The 20,167-nt window shown below is 41.1% G+C and overlaps 3 protein-coding genes across 3 annotated transcripts; all 3 read left to right on the forward strand.

Annotated features, from left to right (window-relative positions):
• The first annotated feature begins 100 nt into the window (after positions 1–100).
• Positions 101–5,457, forward strand: crsp7 (cofactor required for Sp1 transcriptional activation, subunit 7). Its single transcript, XM_044220243.1, is given in 4 exon segments — positions 101–535; positions 1,603–1,677; positions 1,777–3,045; positions 3,048–5,457. Coding segments are annotated over 4 exon segments (2,202 nt in total). The 5' UTR covers positions 101–115; the 3' UTR covers positions 3,486–5,457.
• Positions 5,458–7,912: 2,455 nt separating this feature from the next.
• On the forward strand, positions 7,913–15,524 carry cnn2 (calponin 2). Its single transcript, XM_044220257.1, has 7 exons — positions 7,913–8,425; positions 10,895–11,016; positions 11,127–11,193; positions 11,712–11,849; positions 11,983–12,099; positions 13,718–13,864; positions 14,075–15,524. The coding sequence occupies exons 1-7, from the start codon at positions 8,372–8,374 to the stop codon at positions 14,378–14,380; spliced, it is 951 nt and encodes a 316-aa protein (XP_044076192.1). The 5' UTR covers positions 7,913–8,371; the 3' UTR covers positions 14,381–15,524.
• Positions 15,525–17,206: 1,682 nt separating this feature from the next.
• On the forward strand, positions 17,207–19,758 carry rps15 (ribosomal protein S15). The gene is made up of 4 exons (XM_044220258.1): positions 17,207–17,280; positions 17,691–17,776; positions 18,221–18,455; positions 19,585–19,758. Exons 1-4 carry the CDS (start codon positions 17,278–17,280, stop codon positions 19,696–19,698), a joined length of 438 nt encoding a protein of 145 aa, XP_044076193.1. The 5' UTR covers positions 17,207–17,277; the 3' UTR covers positions 19,699–19,758.
• Positions 19,759–20,167: the final 409 nt, after the last annotated feature.

The following is a 20,167-nucleotide window of genomic DNA, read 5'->3' on the forward strand; positions in this document are numbered from 1 at the left end:
ATGATAATTGAATAACCTGCTTAAAATTCAGTTACATACCACTGATTTACTGTATATAATAATAGCTCAGGAGGAAATCCAAAAAGAGGCAGTGAGGTACACCCTTAATACATCCATGGGTATATCCAGAAGTGTAGGTGGACGGCATGGATGTTTACTTGGCTACGTGCAGACGTCAAAGCGCACACATCGTATCCCAGCATGCAGCAGGAGGCCGTTGAGAGATCCAGCAGCTGGTAGTGAGTTACTAGAGCGCCGAGCAGGCAGCAGTCAACGGTCAACACAGCACACACATTTCCTACTCCATGTGAGAAAAACTGAGCCGTCTACCTTACGGGCGACAGAAAAATATGCTGTTCGGACGCCTGACGTGTTACCGCAGCGGCTTTTGAGTCATCATTGTCACCCGGTTTTCATTTTGGAGGATTCCTCCCTCCATCCTCCGGATCGCACCGAACAGGCAATGACAACGGTCTCAGCAACCCCGCAGCAGATGAGGGACCGGCTGCTGCAGGCCATCGACAGTCAGAGCAATGTGAGTAAAGCTAGCAGGCTAGGTAGCTAACGTTAGCTTGTTTACCTGCACTCCGGCAAACTCGACAAGGCAGTTCACCCAACAGATGTCAATGAACTGTTCTCTTGTATTTAAAAATGTGTGATTTACGATTTGGGTTGGCATCGACATGTCGAAAGGCTGCGAAAGATGGAGAGACGCCGAGCTCTTGATTTGACAGCTTGCAAGCTAACTTAGCAGAAGCGCTACCTTGGTCAGACATCAATCTGGCGTTAGCTGGTTTATGTAGCATGTTAGCTACTAGCCTAGCCATAACACCAAAGCGGGTTTAGAGTATTTAACTGCTTGAAGGAACATAATGCATGCATGTGCCCTGATAATTAGTAGCTTACTATGAAAGTATCTGTATGTTCTACTAATTGGCCAGAGTTTCGTCGTAGACCGTCTCACGCTAGTAATTCCTTGTAAGCGAAGTGTGGGAGGTAGCTAGCTAACGCTTAGCTTGAATAGCTACGTTTTAGGAAATAGTCGGACCCTTCCTTCTCAAGTTAGTGAAATGCTAGCGGTAGCCCAATCAGCTAACACAGGTAAGTCTGCCGACACTCAAGCGCTGGTTGACTTTCACGACAGGATAAGAAACTCACTCAAATCAAAGTTTAGTACTTTTTGCCTAAAGTTTTTGCTCTGATGCTACACTTCAGTTAAAACGTTTGCAATGGTTGAGTTTTTTTGAGTTGACACTTTGCCATCTTTACTTTTCAACGTAGTTCTGTCGGTCTGAAGCAGACAGACAGGCTAATGTTTCCTGAGCTAACTTGCCCCCATACTCATACACGTTGCAGACACGATTCAGTAGCTTTGGGTTTTTCCAAATACTGGAGTGTAATACAGGAGACTCGGTTAGTCATGTGAGTATCACTCATTTGCATTGTCATCTAATATATCAGGACTGTGATTAAGTTTCTCATTTAACAGTGACGTCCACTATTAATTTCCCTGTTAGTGGGGACTTTAGGCTAATACTAAATATTTGCTTTGTGAGCAACAGTGCAGGTGAAGTAATACAAAATGTTTTGTCCTCTCTGCAGATATGCAATATGGTGGCTGTATTGGAGGTAATTTCCGGTCTTGAAAAGTATCCTATCACCAAAGAAGCACTTGAGGTAAGGCAGTTGACTATACGTGAACTACTACTTCATGTAGAAATTGTGTATTGTCATGTAGAAGTTTGTTTCTAACTTTCACCCACATTATTTATGTAGGAAACTCGACTAGGAAAATTGATCAATGATGTAAGGAAGAAGACCAAGGACGAAGACCTTGCCAAGCGTGCTAAGAAACTCTTGAGGAACTGGCAAAAGTTGATTGAACCTGGGCCAGTTGTGGCTGCAAGTGCCCCTGGGTCTACCAATGGCAGTTCTCATCCCTGCAGGACGGATGCCTCTCTTCCTGATATTTCTGTGTCAGGGAAGGGTGTCCCTGAAGTCAAAATCAGAAACGATGTTCACAACACGTACTCACCAAAAGCTGAAAAATCAAGCAGCCGCAAACGTCGAGCAGAGCACAGAGACAGTGGAGTGCACTTACCAGAAAAAATCTCCAAGATGTCTCCGTATGAGAACTCTGTTTCACCACCACCCACCAATGGGATTGGAGGCAGTCCTGATGCCCCGCCTGACCAGCAAGTAATCCCGTCTCCTGACAGATCTCGGCTTGAGCACCTTGATAATGATAAAATCAACAGAATTCCGGTTAATGCTGTCAAGCCTCGTCCCAGCTCCCCTGGAGTGGCCAAACTACCTAGCACTTCCTCTATGATCAAGGTTGCTGTGATGCAGCAACAGGCCAGATTGGATGAAGGAGGAGGAGGGGGGTATTATCAAGCCAAAAGTCCCCGTGCCCTCACTACCAGTCCAAGGAGCATGAAGCAAGACACAGTGACCAAGCGCTCTTCAGCATATGCACCGAAAGGAACACCTATCCCAAGCCCTTCCTCTAGGGACTCTCCCTTGTCTTTGTCCCAGCCTATATCCTCCCCAGCCCAAGCATCCTACGCTGACAAGCTGCCACATTCTTCTCATAGGTCTTCAATTCACTGGGCCAGTTCGTCAGAAGTCCCCTCTCATTACCCACCCACCCAAGACATATCTGCAACACTGGAATCCCCATCAGCCTCCCTTTCACCTTCTCACACCCATCACAACTCAGAACTACACAGACCGACATCTGAGGGAGCCATGTCTGTGTCTGATGAAACAGACGGGACAATGGTCCCCAACTCAGAGCATAAAAGGCGAAAGTACAGGTCAAGAGACTACTCTGTCAACTTAGATGGCCAGAAAATAGAGGACACGACCAAGCCTGTACGATTAAAAGAACGCAGACTAACATTTGACCCTGTCACAGGTCAGATCAAACCTCTGATACATAAAGAACCTTCTCAAACAGAGGAAGCCCCCACTCCTGACCCAGTTGAGTCTAGGCAGAGAACTGAAAGCACTGTACAACAGCCTGCTGCCCTGGTCCCGGCCCCGGCCCCGGCCCCGGCCCCGGCCCGGCCCCAGGTCCTAGCCCCAACCCTTTCCATCAAACAAACTGGAAGGAGCTGTCCAGAAATGAAATCATCCAGTCGTACTTGAACCTTCAGAGCAATGTGCTCACCTCCTCAGGGGTCCAGGCCCCTAGTGCACACTTTTTCATGTCGGAGTATCTGAAAAGGGAAGAACAGGAGATCAAGGATTCACGGAAGATACACGTTCTGCAGACGGACAGCTCAGTAGGGGCTTTATCGGGCGTGAGCCGGGAGGTGACGGACGAGGACCTGGAGAGGATACACACACAGCACTGGCCGGGGGTGAATGGTTGTTATGACACCAAGGGCACCTGGTATGATTGGACAGAGTGCATATCATTGGACCCTCATGGGGATGAAAGCAAATTGAACATCCTGCCATATGTCTGCCTAGACTGAGGGGTTTGGGAAGGTTGCTGTCCTTTTCCACTCCTTTCTTTGTCTCCCCACAGAGACAAGATACTTTGTGATTTTGTTTGTCCACTGTGAGTTCGGCAAAAGCCAGGCCTGCTAAACTCCGTGCCCCTCCCCCTCCCCCATGCCTCTTCCTCTTTCTGTGATAATCTATTGAGATTTTGATATAAAAAGAGTAAATATTAAAAGGATAGTTGAGTTTGTAATACCAAGGGCTGTTTCTGTTTTATTTTTCAAACTGAAAGCTACAGGAATGATGAGGCCCTAGTTGCAGAGTGCTGCTACTAACACTGAAGGCAAGAAAGAGAGGACAGAATTATCCCAGACAACTGGAAATGGTGTTGTGATGTGAATTTTTGATGTTCTGAATCGTATCTCTATTTCATGCTCACTGGGATGATACTGTTGTTGTTTGTTTTTTTTTTTACCTTCTAGTTTCTAATGAGGAATTACTATCTCGGGTTAAATTTGAGGGAAGGCAGGGGTTTAGCTGTCCTGTCCACACCGCCAGGTTGGTGCCCAGAAAGGTGTTGATAGAGTTCATCTAGCACAGGTAGAGCTGAACATGTCCAGAGTATGAAATACTGGAGCATATTTGGCAGTTACAAGAAGCTTTATGTGAGATATAAAGAGTAAATTATAAATTTCTTATCATGTATACATCTATTTATTTTGACCATTTCATTATGGGACGTTCATCCAAACAGACGTTCAGAAACCTATAGATCTGTTTTTTTATTTTATTTTTTTCCTGTTCGCATGACAGTGTTGTCAGCCTACTCTTCTATGTCAAAGGGACATACCAATGGTTTTGCATGGTCTTTCTTTAAGATTGGCCAATGCTTTAGGTCATTAACATTCCATACTCCACCCTTCACCCACTTTCGCTCTCTCTGTCTCATCACACCGCTCCAATGCAAGAAATTTCTTTGAAAAATCACTCGGTTCCAAATGATATATAGTTGAAAATTGTTTGGTGCTAATTTAAAATGAATTCAGCTAAAGTAGAAAAACTCCCGCCACACACTAATTCTCTCCCAAGCCTAAAATATTAAAGAATGTCAACTTACATGTTGCTGATCAATAATTGCATTTTAGAGATAAAAACAAGGACATGTTTAAATGCTGGGACTCACTTTGTTTCTATTCCTTTAGATATTGTTTGCCTTCTGGGATTCCTTCACAATATTATTCTGAATTAAACAGCCTTAGTGAATGTACAGGATTGAGACCTCTTATGCACTTGTGCAGAAGTTGACAACTTGTTGGTCATTTCATCACTGACTTAATTCAAGTGTGAATAGTGACTGACTGTGTGCCCATAGTTTATTCAGTTTCAGACTCATTAAAAGTTTTTGCCGCTGCTTTCGAGAGTTTAGAAGACATTTAGGATGCCGTTTGAGGTAGCATTTCTTTTGCTTCCATTTTTCAATACAGCATACCTAAAAGGGAGAGAGAAAGCTGTGTGTATCAGCTGTTCTCGGCATTCTCCAAGTGACAAGTAATACTTAATTTTGATTTCCCTTTATACTCGTCAGTCACTACCACTTTTTCCTCACGACTTGAATTAAGATTGGCTTCTGTGCAGCCTCTCTGTCCATACATTCTTTCAGTCATTCATCCCTACCAATGTGCCTTGGTAAATGGTAAATCTGGATTTGCTTCCGCATAAAACACGCCTGTCCGTGGAGCTGGGTTTATGTGCGAGAATTCCAAATCCCGTGATCAATACGACGCTGGTATATGCACCATTTCTGTTAACGTTTTGTACACACTGATCTAGCGAGGGTGAAGCTGCAGACAATGAGAAACTGCACAACACAGCTGGCAATAAAGGAAAAGTGCTACAACTGGTTGATGAGAATCTGTTTTCTGGAGTTTTGACTGGGGCATCTTTATTTGTTCAGTGTTTAACATCTCTCAGTTGTTTTGAAAAATAAAATGATCTAAATCTTCAGCTCAGTCGACTGACTCGTGGGTCTTTTACAGTGCCACTGTGTTCAACAACTGCCATATTGAATATTTTGCCCTGTAGAAACTTAATGGTCGGTCTGAGCTCTGTATACTTTTGTTTTGAGCTTCACTGTAGAAGTAGCATTATGCTGTAATTTGTTGTACTTACCCAGTTCATCCATGTGGGGGTGCACATTGTCCATTTGTCTGCATCAGTATGTGATGTAAGGGTGGGATGGTACAAGTAATTTCAGTTCAATGGGAATTAATTGATTTTTCTAGGCCCGCAAAGAATATATGACCCTCTATTTTAAAATAAAAGAATCATACTCAAGATTTAGATCATCCTCCATCTGTGGAAGCCTGGAATTGTCAACACCCCCCAGTAAAGAAATGGCCTTGTGTGTACAAAAGTTTCATTTTTACTAGCACTATTAGCCTCAACAGAGATTGCATATACAACATGACCACTAGACTCTGTTATCTTAACTACGTCACTCCCTGCCATGACTCAGTGAGCTGACATAATCACATCAGTTATCAGGATGAGTAACTGCCCCCCGACTTTACTCAGACTCTGAATTAGTCCTCTGCACACCTGTATGATGTAATCGCCTGCCACATGTATCCTCAGAAATACAGCTGTATTTATTTATTGCCAGACACACTGTCAGAGACTGAGGAGAGACTCCTGGGCTTATGTCATCATTAGTTTCCAATATTTTACATCTCGTCTTGTTAGAATCCGTTGAGTAGGATAGGCAGGCAAGCGTGTCTCACGAAGGCTTGTTACGCAACCGAAACAATACAAAAACCAAAGATGTTCAATTTACTATCAAATATGACAAAGAAAAGCACCAAAATCTCCCATTTGAGAAGCTAGAACCCAGGCTGGAAGGATTGAGTATCTAAATAGTTGCTGATTAATTTTCTGTCAATCAGCTAATAAATAAATCGACTAATATTTGAGCTTTAGTAATATAAAACTGCACACTACTGTTGGCAGAGGATTGAAAACCCTTTGAGTGTTTAAGTTTATTTTCAGTGTGAACCCTCTCAATCAGAAGCTCCCCAACCTCAAACATGCTTTTGCTCATGATGACACTTGACTTTATTTCCAACACAAATCACTTTAATTCAAGTGTAAGAGAAATGACTAAATGCACAATGGAACCAGACTAGCGGAAGCCAATGTCAATTTTAAAGGTAACTAGCTGCATCTTTGGCCAATTTAATTGTAGTCAATAGCCCTATTGTCCCTATTGTATCTATAAGTAGATTATGGCTGGTCTGGAAAAACAACTGCATGTGTGTTACAGTGAGTAGGCTTCCTTTTAGAAAAAACATGTTGGTGTAGCTTTCTTTCTTATGTGATGATTTACTATATGGTTTCTCCAGGTGTGCATGTTAGTAGGAACAATCAATGTTACAATGTCATGTACTACGAATAGTAGTCTGTCTCAATAATGCTGGCATTCAGGCTGAGGTGTGACTTGCAACATTTTAACACTTGAGTTTATTTTTATTTATTATTATTATTATTTTACAGATAAAAGATGTTTCCCTAACTCTGGAGCCCCCATTTAAGTTTAAAAGCCTGTTATTGTAGGAGGAAATACATTTTTTAAGTGCTGTTCCATTTGAAAATTATTTTCATTCCCAGAAAAAGCAACATGGTATAGACCAGACTTTCTGTTTCTGTGTGGAACTGACATGACATGAAAGAAAAGCCCCTGTGACCTGAAAAGAAATGCCCTGGCCTTCCCAACTCACGGTTACATTATACACAGAGTCATGAACATATAAATATCCTGCCGACCAAACTAAATCAGACATTATTCTGGAGCAGAATTACAAATCTTGGCATGTGAAGGGAAGTCGTAGGCTATCTGAAACCCCATAGCACCGACATTGCGTCACCTCAGTAGCTGTAGTTCCTCAAAACTTTTTTTTCCGGCCGTGACTCAAAAAAGTGCGACAACTTGTCTGGTCCACTGCACGTCTGGTATGCAGGGTGGGACCGCTGGATCACTCCCACCATTCAGGAATTTGGGAAGTTTCCTTCCATATAAGGAGTTTTTGATTTCAATCGCGACCTAAGGAAGAGAAGAGAAAAGGTGGAGCCTAGGATCGATTAACGAAGCGTATAACCAAAGAGTATACAGGAGAAGCAAGAGGAGGAGAGGCAATTGCCTACTTCCGCAATTGCTGAAACTGTTGTGTACAATTTTATACAGGGAATGAATGGGTAGTTTAAAGTTATTTGGAGTGTACGCTTATAGAGCCTGTGCTATATGGTATGACTCTATAGTGACAATCCCTTGAGGCTGCACAGGCCTACCGGTCACTGTATATAACACTGTATATAGTTAAAAGCTCAATGTGTGTCAATTTCGCAGAAAAGCAGCAAGTTTACCACGTCCATGGATTTGCACATCCCAGCTGCACCTTACTGCCTCTGTCTACATGACTCTCCGTGATGCAGCTTTATTTATACAGTCAATTATAGTCTCTGCTCTACTGTTTCAATGCCTTCAACAGCCTTGTTGTTGTTGCTCCTATTTCATGCAAGCATGAGCTCACATGTTGATGTCTTGTGTTGAATATTCATTGAGGATATTGACTTTTTCCCCATGTCCCCCACAAAGACCCATTATAGCCTATAAGTTGCATCTCCAAGCTTTGCGTCACTGCTCCGGTGAACTCTCAGCAGTGAACTATCTTGACTCTTGATTCGACGCTCTGGTAGAAACCGTGGGAGCGCTCTAATTGGCGGCGGTAAAAGAGAAAGGAAGTATTTAGTTCACTCCGTTTTCATTGGAAGAGAAAGTCGAAGATAATTTAGCGCAGTTTGTATCCTCAAGTTAGTAGGCCAATCTTTTTTTTTACCCAAACAGAAAAATCATAACTCTTTGACAATGTCTTTTAACAAGGGTCCTGCCTACGGACTATCAGCGGAAGTCAAAAACAAGGTAGGTGTACATATTTTTATATATCGCATAAAGTAAGTTGTATTGAACTTTTCTTCCCATCATCCACTCCACTCATTGTGCTTTACTCGGAGCGCGAGTATGGGAGTCACCTGGCCTCCATTTTGATATGCGTGCCCAGGTTAAAAGGTAGTCAGAAGTGGATGGAAAAAACACAAGAGAGATTTAAGTGTTTTTTGTTTGTTTTAAAGATTAAACGGACTTTATAATTTTCATAAAACTCTGGTTGAGTGTGAATACGTCGCGAAGTATTTATTCATCTTTGAGTTTTACACCTTGAAAAGCAGAATATGATTTTCGCATGCAAGTTTAAAAACTATGGGCGTTGTCCTCTTGGCAAAGAAGTGTGTCGTTGTGGCAAAATTGTTAGCCCCGTTTCCAGCATTTTCTATTCCCTGTGCAGCTTGTTGCCCGGCGTTGTGATCCTCATTAGCAGATAATGCAATTCATCTATTAGTCCCCGGATTGGATGCTACCCATCCTCGTTCTTGCACTTCGCTGTGTCGTTTTTAGTGCTTCTTTTAAATAGCAAGAATAGTTCCCCAGCCCCCCACCCCCTTGTGGTAAAGGCTCGTGCTGCTTCGTTTCATTAAACTTTTCTTCGCTCTGTCGTGTCAAATCAGTGCAGGCTAGGTGACTTGATTTAGATTTTATGTTGTTTTCACTCTGCAAAATAAGTCTTTTGTGTAGACGGAAGCCACACAAACCAAACCGGTCTCCAAAATGACCTCCACCCCCTCCCCCTTTGGTAATGTGTAACTTTTTGAGTGCGGCCTTGATGAGGAAAGCACCTTGTTTGTTAGGGCCTGCTTGCACAGATCTCTGCACATCCGGATCCACTTAAAATACCAGAGCTGATGCTGGAGATCACTTCTCTGACCACGTTATTGTGTATCACACTGAGCTGCATAACCTTGAGAACTTTCCCTTTTTTAAATATGACAGAAATTTGGTGTTACTGTGTAATACTGTTCAGTCCTTTTTTTTTTTTTTTATTACTAGTAAGGCTTTTATCTCGGCCATCATTTTCTTGCCTGTTGCAACCTTGGCTGTGCCCTTGTATAAGAGAGAAAGGGCCATGTCCCCTCCCCGAATCGCTACTGAACAACATGTGCCAGGTTTAAAGAAAACATGTAGATTTCCTCTGTCTGTTACCACTGATGTCCTTTGGGGAGGGGGGGGGGGAATGCTGACTTGAGTGGTATTTCCTGCCATCAGTGACGTAGCCTCCGTGAAATGTGAGGCATTTATGGGTTTACACTCCTCCTAGCCCCCTGTTTAACTTTTGCTTAAAACTCATAGGCCTAGATGTAAAAAATCTGTACCGGCAGGCATCTCAGAAGTTTAGACAGTGAACTCTTAAGTTAACCAGCTGCAAAAAGCAGCATTTTTGAGTGTCACCACAGTTCCTAAATTCCTTGCGTTCAGCTTGTCTCTGTAAATTACAATCCCTAGGATTCTTTTGTGGGCAATTAAAATAGCCAGTGTTGGGTTTTTTTCCTTTCTTTAACATGGGGAAAACTGAATGAAGGAAATGTAATTAGAAGACAGACATTCCTTAAGAGTACAACCAGCTGTGAGACAAGTGCGGCCAACTTCTATGTATATAATAAGTTAAACTCTGCGGTTCAGCTTCTCATTGCCCTTGGGACAGAGAGAGAGAGATTGTTAGCTGGTTGTGAGTTTGCACTGGAGCTCAGTCAACACCTTATCCTTTACTGGACGAGGAGAAATCTATACCTGTTTCAGTCTCGGACTTTCTTTTTCTTTTCTTTTTTTTTCATTTCCGCTTTCCAGTTTGTCACACAACAGACTTAACTGTTGTTTACATGACCATAATGCTTCTCCTGAATGGACTCTTCCAGAGCTGGCGTGGCATGTTTCTCACAGTCAATCAATCAAAAAAAAGCTTGTAAATCAAAGTAACACCTCAACAGCAACACCCTCACTAGAAGGTCAATCTTTGTGCCATGTTAAGCCCCTTTTAAAACTCCCTCCCCTTTTCAGCAACAGCCTTCCTGTGAGAGGAGATTTTAGCAGTTTACCAAACAGGATATCCGTGTGTGTGAGTGAGGTCATGTCACTTTTTTAAATTTTTTTTTTATGAAGGCTAAAAAACACAAAACCCCCTGTGTAGCCATAGCATACTACACTGAGGCACAGTGATATTCAGGGGTGACCATGAAACATGCAGTTATAATAAACTTTTGAGGGCAGATGTCAACATGTTATGTGATCACCCACAGTTGTTGTCATTGTTATAGATGCAGTAGTTATCGGTTTATGAAATTGTTATAAATCTTAAGTGTAGTGGGAGGTCATTGGGGTAAAAAAAAGTCAGTTACTCCATGAATGCATTTACTGTTTATATATAAATAAAAAAAAATCACCTACTGGCTGCTGTTGCTGCTTGTGGAACACATGTGACCTTTGACCTCTCTGCCCTACCAGATCGCACAGAAGTATGACTCTCAGAAAGAGGAGGAGCTCAGGGTCTGGATCGAAGACGTCACTGGCGCTTCCATCGGCCCCGACTTTCAGAAAGGCCTGAAGAATGGAGTCATTCTATGCGAGTAAGCAGAGATCACAGATCGTCTGCACCATTAGGCCCTCGATCATCCGTTTCATCATGTTCAGTGGTTTGGAAAACTTCAACATGTTCCCCTTTTCTTTCCCCTCACAGACTTATCAACAGACTTGCCCCAAACTCTGTGAAAAAGATCAACCAGTCATCGCTGAACTGGCATCAGGTGAGTTAGTTGACACATGCTTTTTAACCAATTGAGGGTGTCTTTTTTTTTTTTTTTTTTTTTTTTTTTTTGATAGCACCAGTTGATTCTCACTAGTGATGATGTTGCATGCAGTTAGAGACTTGATTTTGCACGTAGTTAACAAATAGCTTCCTGTGCAGTTGTGCTTTGAGTGTTTTTTTTTTTTTTTTTTTTTTCTACCGGTTAGGATGTCAGTTCACTGAATCATGCTAGGTCATGGTTATACTTAGATGCTGGCAGTGTTGCGAGCTTCATTTTGCTTTTACAGCCACTGCTTCTGAAACTGGTGTCCTAACTGAGGTGTAACCTGTCACAGTAGACACACTCCCTCATTTGAGACTGGCTGAATGTTGCAAACACAAATAGTTGTTACTGCTTAAGGACTGCATCTTGATAATAAGATGATGATATGCAAACAACGGAGAAAGAATCACACCTCTGTCATTATAAATCCTGCACACACATTGTTAATCTTGTTTAAATTGGTGTGGTTTTAGCTGGAGAACCTGACTAACTTCATCAAAGCCATCACAGTGTATGGCCTGAAGCCTCATGATATCTTCGAAGCCAACGACCTGTTTGAGAATGGCAACATGACGCAGGTCCAGACGACACTGCTCGCACTCGCTGGCATGGTGAGTTTTAAAAATCAGACGCTGCTACTGGGAGTAATGTTTTCCTATCATCTGTCATAGATATTATTATGGTGTATGATTGGCTTTTAGTATATCCACCATGACAACCTTCTACCCCTTTTGTGTCTCTCAGGCCAAGACCAAAGGGTGCCAGTCACGAGTGGACATTGGGGTGAAGTACGCTGATAAGCAGGAGAGGATGTTTGATGAGGAGAAGATGAAGGCTGGACAATGCGTCATTGGCCTACAGGTATAGTTTTCTTTTTGGGGACTTCTGGGTGAGCAGCAGGGTTTAAAACGTGAACAGAGTCAGCAGCACTTCAGTTTAAGATCTGAAACTCTGTAATCAAACGAGCAAAATCTGAACGCTGTGTACATTTCAGCCTAAAATCTCCACACCGGTCACGTTCCTTAATTTTAAACAACATTATTGGTAATTTTGAATTAGACAGTTGCCCTTTTTATTTAGTCAGTATATCACTTAACTGAAGTTTGTGTTGGTACGGGTCTGACAGTGACACTCAAGGCTGTGGTAGACAATTATCAAATGTGATGGGACCGAATTTTCTTAAGTTGTCAAAGGGGGGGAAAAAGTGTCTGACATGATTTGTGAAATATTCCTCCTCAAAACGAGTTCAGCTTATTAACTTGGTATTTTTAGTTGGAGGTGAGGGACTTCACATGCTTGGAGCGCTGAGCTCGATACTGCATGTGGCGAAACTATTGCGTAACCAGACTGGCACGATCTCATGTCAAGCATAGCATACTTCAGTAAGAGCTGCTCATTGTTCTCACTGCCTCCTGAAGCCTCTGTTTTTGTTTATTGTTTCTGTCACCAAGAAAGATGTCAAGTAGATAAGAGGGCTCCCTGAACAATGAGGGGAAAACTTAGAATAAGACTTAAGGTGTGTTCACACAGAAAGCGAAGCGTATTTTTGCCTTGCGTTAGTCGCACAAGTTTGACCGCTGAATATTCGCCCTTAATCTGTTTTCATACAGTGGTATGAACCCAAAATAAACAGATTTTTAGTTGTGATTTTTAATTGCAATAAACAGATCAAAAGGATGCCGAAATAACTACATCATGATGCAGATTTGTAGAAAGTCTGAATTCGTGATTTATTAGGTCTGTCCGCAAGATGACAAGCAAACAACTTTTAAAATGCTTGTTTTCTGAATTGAATTTGGCTCGCTCAGGGCTATGCTAATTTGGTTCATAGTAAAGTACAACCAATAGCTGGAATCAAGTAACTGACACACATATGGTAGTCCAACTTCCTCGCTTGCTTTTCTCCAAGCAATCTCCTTAATTTCTTGTTGGGGTTTTTTTTTTTTTTTTTTTTTTTTGTTCAGTTTCTATATAAATATGAAGTAGCGTTAATATCATAGAGCTCTGGGTGCCCACAGACGACTACTATAACGACAGTGGAGGTCGGCACCTCTGTGGCTTGCTGCTGCAGACTGGTCGAGAAGCGAGAGTGACGATATACCCACTTTTTAATCCCAAAAGAAATAAAATAAAAAATTGTCTCTGTAGCATTTGCTCTCCTCCAGAGCTCCCCGGTGCTCAGCAGCTGTCTGTCGGCGAGCAGTGGCTCTGTCCCTCTGCTCCGCCCAGTCCTCCCCACCCAACGCTCTGCAAAAACCCAGCGATACGTGCACATTTTTCACTCACATTGACTAGCTGACAGCTGACTGAAACTTTAAAGTATGTTTGCCTAGTGTCATGATTATATGATCATCACTCACATTCTTGTTGTAAATTTGCAAAATGCAGTGATGCATTATGTAACATTTTACCACTGTTTATTATTGTATAAGTGCAGCAAGTGGTTTAAACGATTTTATTGTGGTGTTTCTGTCTTTAGATGGGGACCAACAAGTGTGCCAGTCAGGCAGGTATGAATGCATATGGCACCAGGAGGCACTTATATGACCCCAAAGTTCAAATCCAGCCCCCCATGGACAACACAACCATCAGTCTGCAAATGGGAACCAACAAGGGAGCGAGCCAGGTACTGCAACATATTCTTAACTTCTCGTAAATCCAATATTATAGGACTCTGGTGGAAATAAGCCTCAGGGCATCACTTTTTTTCCCGGCCCTTCCACTGCTGTGTCGTGTTACAGCTTGTAGAAAGCTGTCAACTCCAAAGGAAAACTGGCACTTGATCTAAATTTTAAATGTGATTCTTTATATTCTTTTTCCTCTGACTCTACTACAGGCAGGGATGACGGCTCCAGGGACAAGGCGTGCCATTTATGACCAGAAGCTGGGCACAGACAAGTGTGACAACAGCACCATGTCCCTACAGATGGGCTTCAGCCAGGGAGCCAACCAGAGTGGCCAGAACTTTGGCCTGGGACGGCAGATCTATGACGCCAAGTACTGTCCTAAAGCTGGAGAGGTCCCAGATGATCAAAATGGGGCAGGCGTCGCCCGCGACTTCATCCCGGATTACCAAGACGAGGGTTACCAAGGTTACCAGGAGGAAGAGCAGGTGTACCAAGACGATGGGACAGATTACTAGAAAGTAGAAGGGAGCTGAGGAAGGGAAAGAGGTTATATAAAGGAGGGATCTTCTGCAAGAAAACCTCAAGGCAGGCGGTCTATTTTTTGATCCATAGGATGTTGCACCTTTTTTGGGTCATATCCTTTTTTTAGTGTTGTATGAAATTATTTTCTTACCCCTATTTGTGCAAATCCAATGTTACACATATCATGATGAACTGTATTTCTGTGACTTATATTTAAAGTGACCACAAAAGCCATCTTTTTGGCTTAGCTAGTTTTCTTTCTGTCTAGGTTTTATTTTAATGTGCCAACCCCGTGTTTTTGATGACTCATTGGTTACATTAAGGGAGATCCCAACAACATGAAACTAATAGTGAAACATTATGGAGTTTAAAAAAACAAACCGTTTTTAAGAAGGTGCATGTTTTGAATAAAATACCCATGCTTGTGTTTAGCTGTAATAGCTGTATCATCTGTGTAAACAACATAATTCCTGTGAATGATGTATTTTTGTTTGGTACTACTTCAGTATCTTCATTCAGTATTGGTCACTGACATACAGTAGCAAACAACTTTGGTTGCTCAGGCAGATGAGGAAACATTTTATTTTATTTTTGTTTTAAGAACAAACTAGTCGTGTTTTTTTTTTTTTTTTTTTATTAAACATATTCTGTCTCCTCTTATTTCACTTTGTTTGTTCTTTTTTTTTTTTTTTTTTTTTTTTTTTTTTTTTTTTTTAAATGGAGGAAATATTTCCTTTGTTTGCATAACGAGTCCAACTGGAGTTAAGCTTGTTTTCTTTGGATTAAAGACAGTGGGGGAGGATAAAATAATACTCAAGTGAAGTTTTAAACATTCCAAGCAAGAATACTGGATTCTTTTGTCAGTGAGTAAATGTTTTAAGTGAATCATTCTTAAATATTGGTTGATATGCAAACCAAGCATACAATTATATTTGATCATTATTATTTATGCATATTTGTGATTTTTTTTTTTTTTTTGAATGGGGGTTATTTTGTACCTTGACTCTGAACATCATTTTGTATTTGACTATGCTCCCCCCCCCTCTCTGGAATAATCTTTATGCCGATGGGAAAAAGATGTTTAACTTGAGGAATATGCTTCTGTGAATAAGGTGTAATAAAGATGTGTATTCATTATCATGTGTTAATTTGCTTTGTAAAAAGACTAATGTAATTTTAGCACAAAGGACAGGCTTATGATTTCTTTTACTTAATCTGTAGTAGTGTAGCATTGTTTAGGTGTCCAATAATGAAGGTAATGTACAAACATAGTTAGTAGGTGCATGGAAACACATTTAGCAGAGGGGGGGTGACAAACCAGTTGACCAGAGATGACAATTGTTAAAACAGGAAGGGTTATGAAACACTAGCGCCTGCACACTTCTGTATAATACTGCAAGTCTTTCTTACGAAACAGACATATGTTCATAAAGGGCTGGTTTAAAAAATATAGAATTTTTTTTCTTACATGTAGATAGTTTTGGTTTTAAGAAACAATGAATTAATTACATTCTCATTGTGTGTTTTGCATTCAACTCAAATTAGTATAGGCCAATATTATATAGAGTATACATTTTCAAACAAGACTACAAAGAGTCCAAAATAAGGAAAAACAATTGAAATAATCTCAATCATATTTTCAGACCTCAGTGTCTACAACATGTATGAAACACAGACAAAAACATGTACTATATAATTTCAATACTAGAGAAATTAGAATAAATATTTGCCTTTCACTCTTGTATTGGAGGCAGGTAGGATATCTCAAACCTGAATAAATAAAACCAAAACTATTTGAATGGTTAGATACCGATAGAGGAAGTAAGAACATACTGTATGTGTTTCTGTAATTGGGTGAACCGACATGTTCCAAAAACTACATGGATATCCAACAATGTTCTTTAATTAAATGGGGATAAAACAGAGGTCCTTTAACGTCATTGGCCCCAAAAGTCTTAAAAAGAGTCTGGGACCTTTGACGTCTACACACTATAAACTCAGATATAACATTTGTTTTATTATTGTAATTGTACTCTTAACTCAACCAAGGAGATGTAGCTTTGCTTTGCTGCTTATCAGCACCAGTACATGTGTTTTCAGATCTTTTCAATTTGTCAAAAGTCAAAATTTCAATCTGCACTGTAAATACTGATATAGGCATTGGATACATGTGTTAACAACAACATGTGTTACAATGCTTATCTCAAATGTGATGGTGTCTCTCAAAATGGAAAAATGTACTCGTACAAGGACAAGTACCAATACAACAATGTAAAAATACTCCATTACAAGTAAAAGTATCTATGTATTCAACATTTTATTTAAGTAAAAGTAAAAAAGTATTAACAGCAAAATGTACAGCAAAAGTATCAAAAGTAAAAGTACACAGTGTGCAAGTAGCATTTTGACCTACTTTATACCAATAGTTAGTTTAGTTCAGTGGTTCCCACCCGAGGTGCAGGGGCCCCGACAAGATCATTCTGGGGGGGTTGTGAGACGACTTATGGGGTAGGTATAAAGAAAAGGTTCTGCACTACAATTAAAAAAAAAAACTTTAATCTTTGCTTTTTATAATATTTTGGAGAGTTCAAACAGTTATTTGAATGAAACCATGTGAGAAGGATGTCTCTTTAGTGGAATTGGAACTTTTTTGTTCCTCCTGGTGTGTAGAACTAACACATTAAGATTCATCGAAACGATAATAAAAAACGGACACGTTGGTAAGAAACTTGACACCGTACAGAAACTGGAGTTATTGTACAACAGCACCACCTGCTGTTCACGGTGGGGACTAATGCCGGAAGACACTACCGGATGTTTGTCTTAAATCGCGCGATATCAGGCCTAACGAGACTTGTGGCCGTTCTTTCCCCCCGGAACATCAGGCAAGATGGTAGGTGTTTATCCGATGCTGAAGCTTGCCAAAATATAATCTATATGCATCTGACCTCTTTAGTAACTGATTAGGATGGCTGGTTACACCATACGACAGTTACACACGATCGCTAACCATTCAGTAGAAAATCGTTTCTTAGGATGCCAGATAAATCTATGTTTGTTGGCTCTGTATTAACCTGAGCTATGGCCGCCTGTGGCTAAGCTAACCCGGTGGTTCAACGTAATCTCTACCAGAAACTAAATAAGACCTGTCCTTTTAATGTCATTGTCGGTCCGAACAAGGGTTAATACGCTCATCTGTAGATGTTTACCAGTAACATTGGGTTACGTTTTTGTTAAAGCATTTACGCGACAATGTTGCTAACCGTACAAGCTACATACTAACCTGGTATGTCTTTCATTCAGGCGGATGCCGAGATCAAGAAGAAGCGTACCTTCAGGAAGTTCACCTACAGAGGTGTGGACCTGGATCAGCTTCTGGACATGTCCTAGTACGTGAGTCTACTGAGGTTGATCAGCTGATTCTGCATGGTGGTCAGCTGGAGCTACTGTACTACATTTTCTTAGTGTCACTGGATTGCAAACTGACGTCCTGCTTACCAAACAGTGTAAATCTTAGCTTTCCATCCAGTGACATTGCTCCATGCAAGGATGTTTTGTTGTGGCTCCAATATGGGAAACAAATATTGAGTTATTTACAGTCAATCACATTGGATGTTGAGCAAATTAAGTTGAGCCTGACTGGGCATTGCTCTGAAACAGGAAACACATTCCTGAGTTCGTCCGTTGCACAGGCTCCAATTGAAGTGAACGTGAGATGACCAAATTAAAAAACAATTGCAGCTGTGCTGTTATAGTATTTTACAAAAACTTCACCTTTATTTCAATGATGGCCAGGGGCTAAATTGATGTCACTCTCCTCTTTCCCTGTGTAGTGAGCAGCTGATGCAGCTGTACTGCGCTCGCCAGAGGAGGAGGCTGAACCGTGGCCTGCGCCGCAAGCAGCAGTCCCTCCTGAAGCGCCTGCGCAAGGCAAAGAAAGAGGCTCCCCCCATGGAGAAACCAGAGGTGGTGAAGACTCATCTGAGGGACATGGTCATCCTGCCTGAGATGGTCGGGTCCATGGTTGGAGTGTACAACGGCAAGACTTTCAACCAGGTTGAAATCAAGGTGAGGTGGTGCTGTTCAGGTCGGAGGGAGAGCATATGGGTACATTTTAAAACCCCAACTTTCTTGGACCTCCTATCATTACTTGGGTCATATTCCTGTGAAAGAATGTCACTTGGAGTTATAACAAAAGTTGACATTAGGGGTTAACGTAAAACATCATAGGCATAAATACATTTTAAAAAGTCCACTAACATTAGGATATATTTCTTTTACCCTTTACAGAACAGGCAGTCAGAAGTCAGTCAAGGCACCAAGACCTGCAGTTGGTCTTATTTTGAAGCAGTTTGCCATGATTCTGTATTATTCAGGGTCTGTGCCTTGTCAAAAAAGCCACTGGCACAAAGTTAAAGCTGTGACAACTTTTTTTATCGTGATGTGTAAAACTGCATGACTGAGCAGCAGTATGGTGATGGAGAATTGAGACCATTTGATTTAACATCTTGTGATAGTTCATTGTACATAGAGAATCATAGTTGATCAGTTGCTTTAAATGATGGGTTTGTAAAGATAAATCTCAATATTGGGAAAACTGATTTCACATACAGCACCATTGATGTGCAACTACAAATGTGAAAGAATTGTTGTGAAATTGAAAATTATCTTGGGCAAATTCCATGTTACTACCTCTGTGCTCCCATGCTTCTAGCATGCCTGTGTGTATGACTCATTGTTCTGCAAAATTTCCCAATTATACCTACCAAAATATCCATACAAAAGAACATGTGAAACTCCACCATGTACAAGACGGCCTGAAATCTCGACCATTCTTGTAGTACGCAAAATGTGCAGGGCCTTTTTTTTTTTTTTTTTTTTTTTTTTTAATTTTTTTAAATATACCTGTGGCAACATCAAATTTGTTATTAAGAAGGCAGGATGCTACAGAATAACAAAGTGCTGATAAAAACATTGCAGACAGGCCCAGACAATCTAATGGCAAGGAAGTGTTGGCAACTGACAATACTACCAGAGTACACTGACCCCTAGCTCCTCCTGTCAAAAGCACAAATTAAAGCTTCTAGCTGTAGATATTGACCATTTTAGGACCTCAGGTTAGCTCTGATCACAGTGCATGCAGCTATAATTGTACCTCAGGCATTGATCTTGTTACTGACATGTTTTTCCTCCACAGCCTGAGATGTGCGGTCACTACTTGGGCGAGTTCTCCATCACCTACAAGCCGGTCAAGCACGGTCGCCCTGGAATTGGAGCTACACATTCTTCTCGTTTCATCCCTCTGAAGTAGAATGGCTGTGTACTTTGTATAAATAAAAAAACAAAAAACAAAACTGGTTGCTCCACAAAATGTCTGCTTTGCTTTCTTCAGTATAATGTTTCAAATTGAATATGAATTGCTCATGTACAGGGTATAATCTTCATGCTTGAGCTATTGAAGTGTCTTAAACAGTTTGTGTGGCTTTGAGATAACTGAACTCAACTGAGTGCACAGAATGAGTTTTGCTGTTGGTAATGTCAGATGTGATTAGTATTGGACAACATGAATAATGTGACATCAGCAGAGACTCAGAAAATTAATTTCCTTCATAAAATACATGTAAAAACTCAAGTGTGGTACAGATGCACGACAGTAGATTTAACACACTGGTTTGATGGTAAAATACTGTAAATCTGTAGTGACTTTGGGCCCTACCGGCCACACTCTTCAGCTTTTTTTCTTGACTGTCTCAACGGTTAATGTGGATGGAGTTTTACAT

This window comes from Siniperca chuatsi, linkage group LG13 (assembly GCF_020085105.1).
Source record: "Siniperca chuatsi isolate FFG_IHB_CAS linkage group LG13, ASM2008510v1, whole genome shotgun sequence".
NCBI lineage: Eukaryota > Metazoa > Chordata > Actinopteri > Centrarchiformes > Sinipercidae > Siniperca > Siniperca chuatsi.